At 39.0% G+C, this 13,582-nt stretch overlaps 2 protein-coding genes across 2 annotated transcripts in view; one reads left to right on the top strand and one right to left on the bottom strand.

Moving 5' to 3' along the window:
* The window catches only part of LOC139143758 (puromycin-sensitive aminopeptidase-like), a 539,468-nt gene that overhangs the window by 444,807 nt on the left and 81,079 nt on the right, over positions 1-13,582 (bottom strand). The gene's annotated exons all lie outside the window — the stretch shown is intronic.
* Positions 1-13,582, top strand: part of LOC139144400 (carboxypeptidase D-like) — a 40,271-nt gene that overhangs the window by 7,811 nt on the left and 18,878 nt on the right. Inside the window, exons 7-9 of the mRNA XM_070715102.1 lie at positions 2,967-3,119; positions 3,455-3,597; positions 4,713-4,897. Coding sequence (XP_070571203.1) covers positions 2,967-3,119; positions 3,455-3,597; positions 4,713-4,897 — 481 coding nt within the window. The remainder of the gene's footprint in view (positions 1-2,966; positions 3,120-3,454; positions 3,598-4,712; positions 4,898-13,582) is intronic.

Genomic DNA, 13,582 nt, shown 5'->3' with positions numbered 1-13,582 from the left:
TGCATCTGTGTACAATAACTTGTTTTTGGAATTTCGCATGAAATGTTGATCCACTATACATGGGAGTCTATGACAAAACTGTAAAAAAAAATTTTCAGAATTAAAAATATGCACTATTTGTGTATATATGACCCTGAATAATTGACATAATTGTGCTTGATTAGAAGAGGGTGGTAACACGTGCATCTGTGTACAATAACTTTTTTTGGAATTTCGCATGAAATGTGGATCCATTATACATTGTAGTCTATGAAGAAACTATGAATAATTTTTTTTAAATACAAAACTTGGCAAATCTGTGTATTTATGTATGCTTGATTATTGATATTTATGTTCTTGATTAGACTAGAGTGGTTACAAGTCCATGTGTGTGCAAGAAATTTGATTTTGGAATTTCACCGAAATGTTGATTCACTATACATGGCAGTCTATGGTGAAACCCTATGAATAATTTTTTTCCAATACAAAAATAGGTAAATCTGTGCATTTATGTACACCTAATCATTAGTATTAATATTCATGATTAGACTAGAGTGGTTTCAAGTCAATGGTTGTGCAAGAAATTTGATTTTGGAATTTCACCGAAATGTTGATTCACTATACATGGCAGTCTATGGTGAAACCCTATGAATAATTTTTTTCCAATGCAAAAATAGGTAAATCTGTGCATTTATGTACACTCAATTATTGGTACTAATGTTCATGATTAGACTAGAGTGGTTTCAAGTCAATGGTTGTGCAAGAAATTTGATTTTGGAATTTCACCGAAATGTTGATTCACTATACATGGCAGTCTATGGTGAAACCCTATGAATAATTTTTTTCCAATGCAAAAATAGGTAAATCTGTGCATTTATGTACACTCAATTATTGGTACTAATGTTCATGATTAGACTAGAGTGGTTTCAAGTCAATGGTTGTGCAAGAAATTTGATTTTGGAATTTCACCAAAATGTTGATTCACTATACATGGCAGTCTATGGTGAAACCCTATGAATAATTTTTTTCCAATGCAAAAATAGGTAAATCTGTGCATTTATGTACACTCAATTATTGGTACTAATGTTCATGATTAGACTAGAGTGGTTTCAAGTCAATGCTTGTGCAAGAAATTTGATTTTGGCATATCACTTAAATGTCGATTCACTATACATGGCAGTCTATGATGAAACTATGAATAATGTTTTTCCAATACAAAAATAGGAAAATCTGTGCATTTATGTACACTTGATTATTGGTATTAATGTTCATGATTAGACTAGAGTAGTTTCAAGTCAATGGGTGTGCAAGAAATTTGATTTTTGAATTTCACTGAAATGTCCATTCACTATACATGGCAGTCTATGATGAAACTATGAATAATTTTTTTCCAATACAAAACTTGGTAAACCTGTGCATTTATGTACACCTAATTATTAGTATTAATATTCATGATTAGACTAGAGTGGTTTCAAGTCAATGGTTGTGCAAGAAATTTGATTTTGGAATTTCACCAAAATGTTGATTCACTATACATTGTAGGCTATGAGGAAACTACAAATAACTCATAGGTTATCTGATCCTAAATTGTTATTCAAAAGTTGTTCGACCTGAAGCTTCCAGTTGTTATTGATGACACTATGCACTATTCTGAACAGTTTGTATTCTGTCAATGTCCTCAAAAAATTAAAAAATGTACATACAGCGACATGAACATTTGACAACGACCTATACCTAATGTATTGTCAATGGGAGAATGATGTCTAATAAGTAATCTCCCAAATTGTTATTGAAAGAGTCATTATAGGGGACAGTTATGCACAATAGTGTTGAATAAGTAGAAATCATGACAACTTAAATCAATGTGGCTGCTTGGATCATCAACACATTGTTTATTATACCTGAAATTTGCGCCCAAAGGCGCGCCGAAAATGGTAATGGCAGAAAATGAAAGTGCCAGGAGGTATTTTTTCTATTTTCAGTATTCCATAACGTGCACATGCAATTTCAGCTTTGATGCATGAAAAAAGGTGACCCTCCCCCATAGGCTTGCACAAAATTTTATGACCCTTCAAAAATGCTTGCGCGAAAAATGGCGACCCACCCCAAAAACACCGGCCCACCCCCCTGTAATTTGTGTCCAGTCCCTAACTTCACTTGTTTCGTGAATTCAGAGGTGTACTCTACGCCTAAAATTCAATATTTCATCGAATAAACTTGCTGAACTTCCATTAACATCATTCCGGTAAAGGAGAATTACCTCGCTTCAGGATCCATGGCTGTAATCTTCAATGAAGTTACATCCTATCTTTAAATATTATAGACAGACCTTTATTGGTTCTCCATGTCTCGAAACCAAAAGACTTTAAATTGTTGCTCCACCTCTCCTAACAGAAACAATAAACTTTTTTTTCTATTTCTACATCGCGAATAAAAATCTAGGACCACTCTTCAAATTTTGGTGATAGAGAAACAAACTACTTAAATTTCACCGATTCAATATGATCGCTATTTTCTTGTTAATTCTTTGGAACACTTTATATATTTGATTCGATTAGACATTTGATTTCCACAAAATATAATGAAGGAAATAAGCGTCAAACTGACTCTACAAAACAAAACAAAACAAAAAACAGAACAAAAAAACAAAAAAAAAACAGATTCGGAAAACATTGTCAAAAATGAGAGTCTAAATATCTGTGTTCCGCAAAATTTATTAAATTAGAGACAAATTTACCAAACCCTGATTCAACAGAACGCAACATCGTCATTGTTGTTTGACACGTCATGGGTCTCGGAAGTGTGTATTAGATTCATTGTTCTCATTCAGATGAAACTCTTATTTGGTATTATACACAACAAAACAACAAACAACAACAACAACAACGAGCACAATCGTCGTCGTCGTTGTCATCATCATCATCATCATCTTCTTCTTCTTCTTCATCATCATCATCACAAAAATTTATGATTGGCTACACCTACAGGAGGAATGCAGGATTACAATTACGTATATCACGGATGTATGGAGCTTACATTTGAAATAAGTTGCTGCAAGTACCCTAGGGAGTCTCTACTTGAAGATTATTGGAACCAAAATAAAATTTCCATGATGAACTATCTCGAACAGGTCCACCAGGGTATGTAGAAGTTTGGAATTCAATAGTGAAATATTTCAAAATAGTCCACCAATCGTCAATGTATTGATAAACAGTGTTGTGAATTGTCTAGCAAAACCAACTTTGCTATAAGTACTTTCTGCGTGCACCGAATGGTATGCCAAAACAGTCCACCCACCACAGGACTGAAAGAGTCTCAGAGAATGGGAATAACTTGTCAGTGGCAGTTTTGAATGCAATTACTTACAGAGAGAGAGAGAGAGAGAGAGAGAGAGAGAGAGAGAGAGAGAGAGAGAGAGAGAAAACTATGAACACAATATATGCTTATTTTGTTGCTTTACCTCCATATTTCACAGGTGTTAAGGGTCTGGTACTTGACGAAAAGGACAATCCACTTCCAAGGGCCAGAGTTTCTGTCATCGGTCGGAGTAACTATTTTAACACGACTTTAGATGGAGAATACTTCAGGATATTGCTTCCTGGCCAATATGAAATAGAGGCAAGTCTAATTGAACTGTGATAGACGAAAACTTGCGAACATCTTATTCTTAATATCATATGAAGGTGGACTAAAACTTCCCCACAAGGCCAATGTGTTATTTACTGACTTCGCAAACTGAAATCAAACTGTTATAAAGCCTGGCAAGCGATATCCATTAATCTTTTTGAAAATTGAAATGATAGCTGCAAAAGGACTAATGGCTGTCACTTTGATAATATTTCTTTACATGAAACAAATACATTTTTTCGTCCCTTTCGTAAAGTATGCTTAATACGAGGTATTGGCCCCGTCAGCACAATTGACGGTATATCATTAAGCAATAATATACCCCTCCCCCCTCCGGCCGATAATGGACGAAAGCAAACTTTGTACGACACTATGTACGAGCCAAAGCCGAGTACATTATAGAGTGCAAAGTTTGGCAATGTCAGGGAATTTGTAGGTGCAGAAAACATCTTGGGCCACAATGCTGGATAATCGGATTCATTATCAGTAATAATGTAGGGGATGACGTCACAAAATTTAATAGTATTGACATAGCTTAAATACAATGTCCACATGCACTATTATTGATGTCAAATGAATTCTTGTCAAGACTTAAATTGTATCGACAGTATCATTTGACATCACACATATGCAGATTGTATGAGAAAGAAAGTTGCCATCAATGGAGTTTTGAATCTCAGTAAATTTCGACATTTGTTCAGTGTTTTGTTCCGCGTATAAACCACAGTTGAGTTTATTTGTCTACTTCCTTCAGGTTTTTGATACAAAGTATTTGACGTGGCTTGTCAACGCGACATGCCAGTGTATGACGTGTATTGTAGTTATTGACAAGTGAATTCAAGTCCGGACATGACTTTTATTGTCAAGTCTAACTTTGCAAGACAGATTTACATTACATGTTGACAATCTGAGTGTTTGGTATTTCAACACGCTGTTTTGTCTCGCAAACCGTCAAAATGGATTTACTTACATTCGAAACTGAAACCGGTGCTCTACCCGATATGCTGTCTTCTCAATTTTCCTCATAGTAATGTACCCTCGAGGGTCTATGGCTAGACTGGCGGACTTTGCAGTATTAATTGAAATGCATTTTCGTATCTTCACAGGCCTCGGCAAATGGTTATACGTCCCAAAGAAAAGCATTAACGGTGCCAGCTGGCCTGTACAACACTGTGGAGCTGAACTTCAACTTGGGAATAGAAATTTCATCAGGCTTTCATATTCTTCCAAGCGTATATTTAACGTTCATCTCAGTGTTCTGTTTTTTCATTCAACAGCTTCAACTGCATTGACCAGAACTTTTATGATGTGTTGACGGGATGGTTAACTTGCACAAGATATACGTTCACCTCGTCCGATACGCAATTGTATGCAAATCAAACATTTGCTTACAATTTCCGATATCTCATTTTCAAGAATAAAAAATCACAATTTTCATTTTATAATTTGATGTTGATATGCTTTTAGTATGATTTGTCTAAATTTCTCTATTTTTAATATACTTTCTTGAAATTCTTAGCATTATGCTGATGTCTAGACAATTTGAATTTTATACATCTGAAACATAAATTAATTCCATTTTATTTAATCATTGTTATTATCATATTCATGCATAATAGATAATGAATTTTACAAAACATTCCCGTCTCTTCGACACTTGACGCGAGTAACGCGCACAGAAATTATTATCCTACCGTATAGGATTGTTCATTCTGACTTGCAGTTTAAGGATCGCTCAAGACATCAACTGTATAAAGCGTTTGACACATTTTTTCGCTAACACTTTATAAACCATGAATTACATGATCATTAATATGCACTGTTATCTCTTTTTCAAGTGATCCTATTCACACGCGCCGTGAAATAGAAGAATCTTGAAGGAAAAACTTCATCGCTTTATAACTAAGTGACGACGGGGTTGCCGTCTCACCATCGATCTGTCGCTCAGTAATTATGACGTCATTGATAATGCTGGTCCTTACCGCGATTCTGTAAAAAGCGACAAGGAAAGTTGTACGGAATTCACCATCTACACACATTCAGAAGTGTTGGCGCTTCAAAATCGTTCAGTCACATTTTGGTAGAGGGACTGCGGTTCAGAATTGGATTATTAACGTGTCTTGTGAACAAGCAGGGATAAAGTCTCGTTCTGACCAATTTTGCCGCGAGAAAACTCGAGGGTCTATGATTTCAGTTAGTGTATTACCTGTGCAACCTTACAGCATACATGAGACGTTTCCCGTGGGATTACGCATGCTCAGACAAGGTGCCCCGGTGAATATGCTAAATTTAAAGCCCGATTTGAAAATGATGAACTCACATCACTTGCAGTGTATTATTGTAAGGTTTTCAGTGTCTTTATTTCGAATTATTTGCTTCATGTAATCAGAGTGATTTACCAAATCGCAAAAAGCGTCTTCCATCATGGTAACAATTGCCATTTGTCATTTACTTGGACTGTAACTTTATCGACCTCTTGTCACACCATTATTTACACACTGAGTCAAGGCCAGTGTTCAATATCATTATCAAATTTGGCAAATACCCGGATGCTCAAAATCAAATGGAAGACTTCTTCAGATCACGATGAGCAGACAACGACGTCACGGGAAGGAGGGGGTATAGTTCATAGTAGTTCTATTTTTATCTGTTTGTTTTCTACATGGTCAAACCATAGGCGCCGTTCTGTCTATCATAAAATGCAAAAAAAGGTCGCTGCAGTGTGATCATGCTACAACATCTCACAAGTGAGCGATAAATCGTCCACACACTGAACAAATATGCATAGACTTGATAAATCCTATTCCGAGGAGATAACTGAAGTCGCTGTGTGATTTTGTATCAGCTAATACATTGGTTTAAGTCACACATGCGTAGAAGAGTAGTTTTACCGATGCTGTATCATGTAAATAGAGTATAGTATCGGGTCAAAATGTTACAATCATTTTTGGAAAGCGAACAATTTGAGATAGCAATAATTATTAAATTTGAAGTTTGTAACATATATGTATGTATACTCTGACTTTAAAGCCCCAGTAATGCTAACTTTTGATGATAATTTCACCATTTTTATTTTGAATGTGAACCATAATTCCTTGTTCTCCTCCCCAAAGAATGTTGATATACACAGTATCCAGCTTGTCAACTCAGCCCCTATGGTTGTAAAGTGCATTGTTATTGTTTAAAAGTGACTTCTTGTCCGGACTAGAATTCAAATGTAAACAATATAAATGCATTTTACACATTTGAGCGAAAGTTGACAAGCTAAATAGTGGGTGTTTCAACATTCTTTGAGGAATAGAAGAAGTTGTAATTGATGTATAAAATAAAAATAATGAAAAAATCATCGAAAGTTAGCATTACTGGGGCTTTAAATAAGTAGAGAATAGCTAAGCGAGTAAATTTCCACCGTCACTCCTAAAATAATGTGCTTCCTACCTATAGGAGCTCGGGACATAGCTGAGTCCATGGTGTTCATGTAATGGTTCGATGTTATGGTTCAAGTACATTTATACAAGATAAAACGTGCAAATGCTAATATAAAGGTCGGTTTACTAAGTTAAATAAAGGGATGGAAGGGCAGGCATACCCCCTTTGACTTATCTATAATCGAGGAGTCGGTGTGCCCCGCCCCGAATCTATAAATTTAAAGAAGATTGCATCACACGTGCCCACACTGCCCCCTTCCCCCTGCAGCCAGCTTACACATACGGTAGTGCTACATCTGACGCATTACTCGAATCTGTGCAAAAACGACAGCGAGTAGATTTCAACACCTATCTAGTGACTTGGTTGCGATATGGCATCAAGGTAAGCTCCATTGTCAAGATGTTTTGTCTGAAATCAGTCAAAATGATGGTCATAAGCTTGCAATTTACAGTCAACCAGGGATACAGGTGTTCCCTTTTCATTTATGTCTGAGTTCCGAAAGGTATCTTCTGACTGATCCTGGGCGGCGGATTGAAAATCACTTTCACTTTTTTTCAAGATACTTACTATCGTACGGGCTAAGAGGCGACACTTGAATTACTATGTCTTAAAGACCAAAATCTCATCTCGTAGAAGAAGCATATATTGCGACTGACATAGTGTTAGCGACACTTACTCCGTGTTAATCTTATCTCGTGATCATTTGAGCCATTCAGCCTACAAAGTTCTGTTGAGTGCGACTCGTATCTAGTTCACCTATATAGTCTGAGTGCACTCGACATGTCGATTGCAAATCTACCGTAAATCAGTTCACAGAGACATTTCCAGTATTTGGCTTGGTTGTTACCATCACATTACAGGCAAGGCGTACTTCAATTATGTGCTTAGTGTGGCTCATCAGAATTTGATTATTACTACGTTACGCCAGCAATTTTCCACAATATCCACGATTGAACTATTTTCAAATACAACCCTTTTCAGAATTAGAGCGCGAAGCCACTGCAGTGAACTGCAATAAAACTGCTTACATGGCGCGTAATCCATGCCAAAATTAATACCTTACATTTTGAGCCAAACTTCATTCAACTCTCGCTCAGTGCGACCAACTGTGGCCACCTTCATTCGGCTCTCGCTCAATGCGATTCAACTCTCGCTCAGTGCGACCCAACTGTGGCCACCTTCATTCGGCTCTCGCTCAATGCGATTCAACTCTCGCTCAGTGCGACCCAACTGTGGCCACCTTCATTCGGCTCTCGCTCAGTGCGACCCAACTGTGGCCGACTTCATTCGGCTCTCGCTCAGTGCGACCCAACTGTGGCCACCTTCATTCGGCTCTCGCTCAGTGCGACCCAACTGTGGCCACCTTCATTCGGCTCTCGCTCAGTGCGACCCAACTGTGGCCGACTTCATTCGGCTCTCGCTCAGTGCGACCCAACTGTGGCCACCTTCATTCGGCTCTCGCTCAGTGCGACCCAACTGTGGCCACCTTCATTCGGCTCTCGCTCAGTGCGACCCAACTGTGGCCGACTTCATTCGGCTCTCGCTCAGTGCGACCCAACTGTGGCCAACTTCATTTAACTATCGCCCAATTCCATCCAATATTGTCGCCAACCTATCCAACTTTCACGAAACTCAATGCGACTCGTGTAATGCATTCGCTTTCCGCCGCGACTCGTTTGAATCATGCTCCCTAGATTACCTTTGAAGCTCAACTCATTTGATGACTCTGCATTCGTCTTGCTTTTTGAGCTGAACGCATTCGTGTCGGGGGATATTCCGTGTTTGGGGGGCTTGGTTGGGGCGAACCATTTTTGAAATGGGCGCCACAGCATGCGATTCAAATGAAGACACTTTTGAGTTGAAACAAATCACACGTGATTTAGAGTCCATTGCATTTACTTTACTTATGTGAAGGTGATTCTATGTTATGTTATCGACTCTGATTTTACTTCAAATTGACCGTGCCAGAATGTGGTTCATGGCAGCCAACCCATCATTAAAGTGACCAACTTTGCCATACTACACGAGACGTCACAGGGCATCATAGTGACGTCACATGACGTCATTAATATATTCATATGTTTTCTGTCATTGTCCTGGGGGATCCAAATATTCAACCCAAAAGTCTGTTGCGGAAGTCCAGATTTACAGTTTCAACAAAGTTCTTGTTGTCACGTCGTCTAGCTATATAAATAATTCTGTTGTCTTCAATGGATTAGGAGTTCGTTCGCGCAAATATTGTTTCCAATAGCAATACATTAAACCAAGCGACGGTATACCGCTCAATTTCGACTAGATCCCTTTTAGAAAAAATTTAACTTATTTTTGTATTACATTTTTATTACCACAAATTTGATGTAAATTCTCCATTTACAAGCAAACAAAATTATTATTATTATTATTATTATTATTATTATTATTATTATTATTTTATGCTCTCGCTATCACTCGTGCATATGTCGTGAATTGGTCAAAATCTCGATGTATACCGTTGCTGGGTGTGCTTATTGCTTAAATATTTAATACCGATTATTAGTCTAAGAATAAAATGATGTCATACTTCCCATACCCGTTGTATTTAACAGAGTTTCTAATTCTGTTTTGATTTTTTTTTATTTTTCTCCCCTTTACAGTAATTTTATTCTCAATGTACTATTTCCCTAACCAACTGTAGGCCTACTGTGTAAGTCTTCTCATTCAAAATGTCCTTAAACTTCATAATATTAGATGACCCATTTTTTTAATGATATGAATATTGTCTGTTAATTATAATAGAATCATAGTACCAAAGATATTGCTTTGAAAGCTGTTTCCGAAGTTACGAGTCGCATTGAGTTTCGTGAAAGTTGGATAGGTTGGCGACAATATTGGATGGAATTGGGCGATAGTTAAATGAAGTTGGCCACAGTTGGGTCGCACTGAGCGAGAGCCGAATGAAGGTGGCCACAGTTGGGTCGCACTGAGCGAGAGCCGAATGAAGGTGGCCACAGTTGGGTCGCACTGAGCGAGAGTTTAATCGCATTGAGCGAGAGCCGAATGAAGGTGGCCACAGTTGGGTCGCACTGAGCGAGAGCCGAATGAAGGTGGCCACAGTTGGGTCGCACTGAGCGAGAGCCAAATGAAGGTGGCCACAGTTGGGTCGCACTGAGCGAGAGCCGAATGAAGGTGGCCACAGTTGGGTCGCACTGAGCGAGAGTTGAATCGCATTGAGCGAGAGCCGAATGAAGGTGGCCACAGTTGGGTCGCACTGAGCGAGAGCCGAATGAAGGTGGCCACAGTTGGGTCGCACTGAGCGAGAGCCAAATGAAGGTGGCCACAGTTGGGTCGCACTGAGCGAGAGCCGAATGAAGGTGGCCACAGTTGGGTCGCACTGAGCGAGAGCCGAATGAAGGTGGCCACAGTTGGGTCGCACTGAGCGAGAGTCGAATGAAGGTGGCCACAGTTGGGTCGCACTGAGCGAGAGTTGAATCGCATTGAGCGAGAGCCGAATGAAGGTGGCCACAGTTGGGTCGCACTGAGCGAGAGTTGAATCGCATTGAGCGAGAGCCGAATGAAGGTGGCCACAGTTGGGTCGCACTGAGCGAGAGCCGAATGAAGGTGGCCACAGTTGGGTCGCACTGAGCGAGAGCCGAATGAAGGTGGCCACAGTTGGGTCGCACTGAGCGAGAGTTGAATGAAGTTTGGCTCAAAATGTAAGGTATTAATTTTGGCATGGATGAAGGTGGCCACAGTTGGGTCGCACTGAGCAAGAGCCAAATGAAGGTGGCCACAGTTGGGTCGCACTGAGCGAGAGCCGAATGAAGGTGGCCACAGTTGGGTCGCACTGAGCGAGAGTTGAATCGCATTGAGCGAGAGCTGAATGAAGGTGGCCACAGTTGGGTCGCACTGAGCGAGAGTTGAATGAAGGTGGCCACAGTTGGGTCGCACTGAGCGAGAGTTGAATGAAGTTTGGCTCAAAATGTAAGGTATTAATTTTGGCATGGATTACGCGCCATACTGCTTACACTAATTAGTTTCAGCTGTAGCCGTGGCCACTTTGGTGTTGAACAAGGCTACTTGATAAAGACCAAAAAAAGTCTGCTTGTACAAAGGCAAAACTAGCTCTGTCTGAGGCTCGAGTTGTAAATGAGAGTTTACGATTGGCACCCTGTGTTCAAGATTAAGATACAATGTAACATTACCATGCACTGGTCCTGTACAAATCTTTTTTATTTCAACTTCCCCAGACAAACTGTCTGCATGGGACATAAATGTTGTCGACTTTGCCAGCTGGCTACAGCTGAAACTAAATAGTGTGAGCAGTTTTATTGCAGTTCACTGCAGTGGCTTCGCGCTCTAATTCTGAAAAGGGTTGTATATGGCCTGATTATATTTTGTAGCGATAAAGGTGAAAGATGCATGATAATATTAATTTCTGACTTTGTCATTTATATCAGATTCTAATATGCTTAGCTGGAATTAGGCAGTCTGATTGGCTAGAGCTTGGGTTTATATTCTCAACAAGAAGACCTGCGGATTGCGTTACATTTTTGAGCTCTCGCAAAGTTCGAACTCCAGCCTGAGGGCTCAACGCGCCATTATGTCGAGCAAGTGTACGGCTTGAGATTGACGTAGATTGTTAAATTTTAGTCCGGTGCAGCTCGTGGATCCACAAATGAAGAGTTTTTATACTATAAGCAGCGACGACGATGTAACAACAACATAATTTTTTAAAGTTTTTTAAGCGTTTTTTTTTCAAATAAAATTCTGCAAGTTCGATATGTAATCGCAATATCGATGCGTTGCATTACCGTAATTGTATTTAATCAACTGTGCTCGCGCGTGCTCTCTGAAACGTTCTTTATAGTTTGTGTTGAGGCTGTGCTCCTGAACCCTCGCTCCAACTCGGGTCCCACATTTGTCCACTTGTATTTAACTTTAGCATATTATAATGAGATGATAAACTTTGCGCTCGGGTATGTGGTTGCGAATAATAGACCTTCATCCCGGAGGATTTATATTAGCAACCAAATACCCTCACTTGCCGTCTGTAACCTCTAACTGCAAAATGGTACTTTGGACTTTTTGACTGCCGCAAACAATCTTCACAAAATCTGATTGTCCTCGTGCATTCATCTCATAAATTTCTTCTCATAAATTTTCCCATGTGGTTTTGTGTTTTATTCGATAGCAAATCTTTTGTAAAGGTCTTTCTTTCATTACCTTCTGCAAGAGGTTTATTGTATACTCAGGAGAAAAAACAGATCAAAAGAAAGGTACAGCCACAGAGCAGAGTAAAAATTCTTCATCGAGTTCGTTCAGCTTTGTTTCAACTTGAAAGAGGCAGAGGCCAATGAGGTAGTCCCCAATTTACACTTGAGTAATGCATTTGCTGCAATCGAAGTGTAAAAAATAAATTAAGTTCACTAAAGAATTCATCGTGAATAAGGTTACGCTCCAAACGTACGACAAATACATGAGAGAGGGCAAACTCAAAGTTATTCCAACTATTTGGATGATTTCTTTAAGGGGATAGTAGCTTCAATTGTTGACGGTTTTTCACTAGTTTTGTTTTTTTAATGTCAACTAAAGTTTCTTGTTCCACTCCCCAAAGCATGTTGACATACACATTATTCAGATTGTCAACTCACCTTATACCTGTGTAGACTGTATCCCATATTGTTGACTGGTGAATTCTGGTTTGGACTGTAATTCAAATGTAGGTGAATTCCGGCCCGGACCAAAATTCAAATTTAAACAACAACAGTGGCGTTTTACATGTGTAGATGATGTGTTCGCAAACTAAATGGTGGGTGTTTCTGGATTACAAGGAAAGCTTACAAATGACATACAAAACAACTGTGGAAAAAAAGCATCAAAAGTAACATATATGGGCCCATTTAAAACTTGAAAAGAAAATCACCTCAAAGTGTCAAAGCCAACACTGCATAAATCAACATTAGCTATTAAGCAATTAAGCGCTCTTATTTCAGCATGTTCATTTATGAACTTTAACCCCTCTTATGATCTTTCGGACCACTTGGCGTCGCTCTCAAGTTTCGACATGCTAGCTGTTTTCAAATCCAACTCACAAAAAAACAGGTGGAAGAAGCTTCTTCATATATCCTCACATTGGATGACGATCGTTTATACGGCTGGAAAAGTTTATCAGAATCGAATTTGTGATGTTGTGCTCTGCCACGTCAATAGAACAGAGCATGCATATTTCTGTCGTTAATTGCGTCAGATGGAACGAGACTGTAGATTGGCTGAACTTTGCAGGGTGAAGGTCATGAGGCCATAAAAGACCCTTTCCACACTCTCCGTCGAGTCATGTTAGGACATTTTGTTTGTTTGTTTTTTTCAAAATCACCAGGCCTGCCATGGAGATTTTACTTTTTTACTGCTTTAACCTAAAACTAGTATGTTGTATCCCACCCTCACTCCCTCTGATGTTATGGTTTATACAATCACTGCATCATTGGTTATGTTTTAATTATCAAAAGGAAACAATTACTGCTGATTTCTAAGAACCAAAAGAGAATTACACATTATCAAAGTCGACACA

This window comes from Ptychodera flava, chromosome 11 (genome assembly GCF_041260155.1).
Source record: "Ptychodera flava strain L36383 chromosome 11, AS_Pfla_20210202, whole genome shotgun sequence".
Classification (NCBI taxonomy): domain Eukaryota; kingdom Metazoa; phylum Hemichordata; class Enteropneusta; family Ptychoderidae; genus Ptychodera; species Ptychodera flava.
The sequence above is the reverse complement of the archived record's forward strand: the minus strand, read 5'-3'. Positions and strand labels throughout refer to the sequence as shown.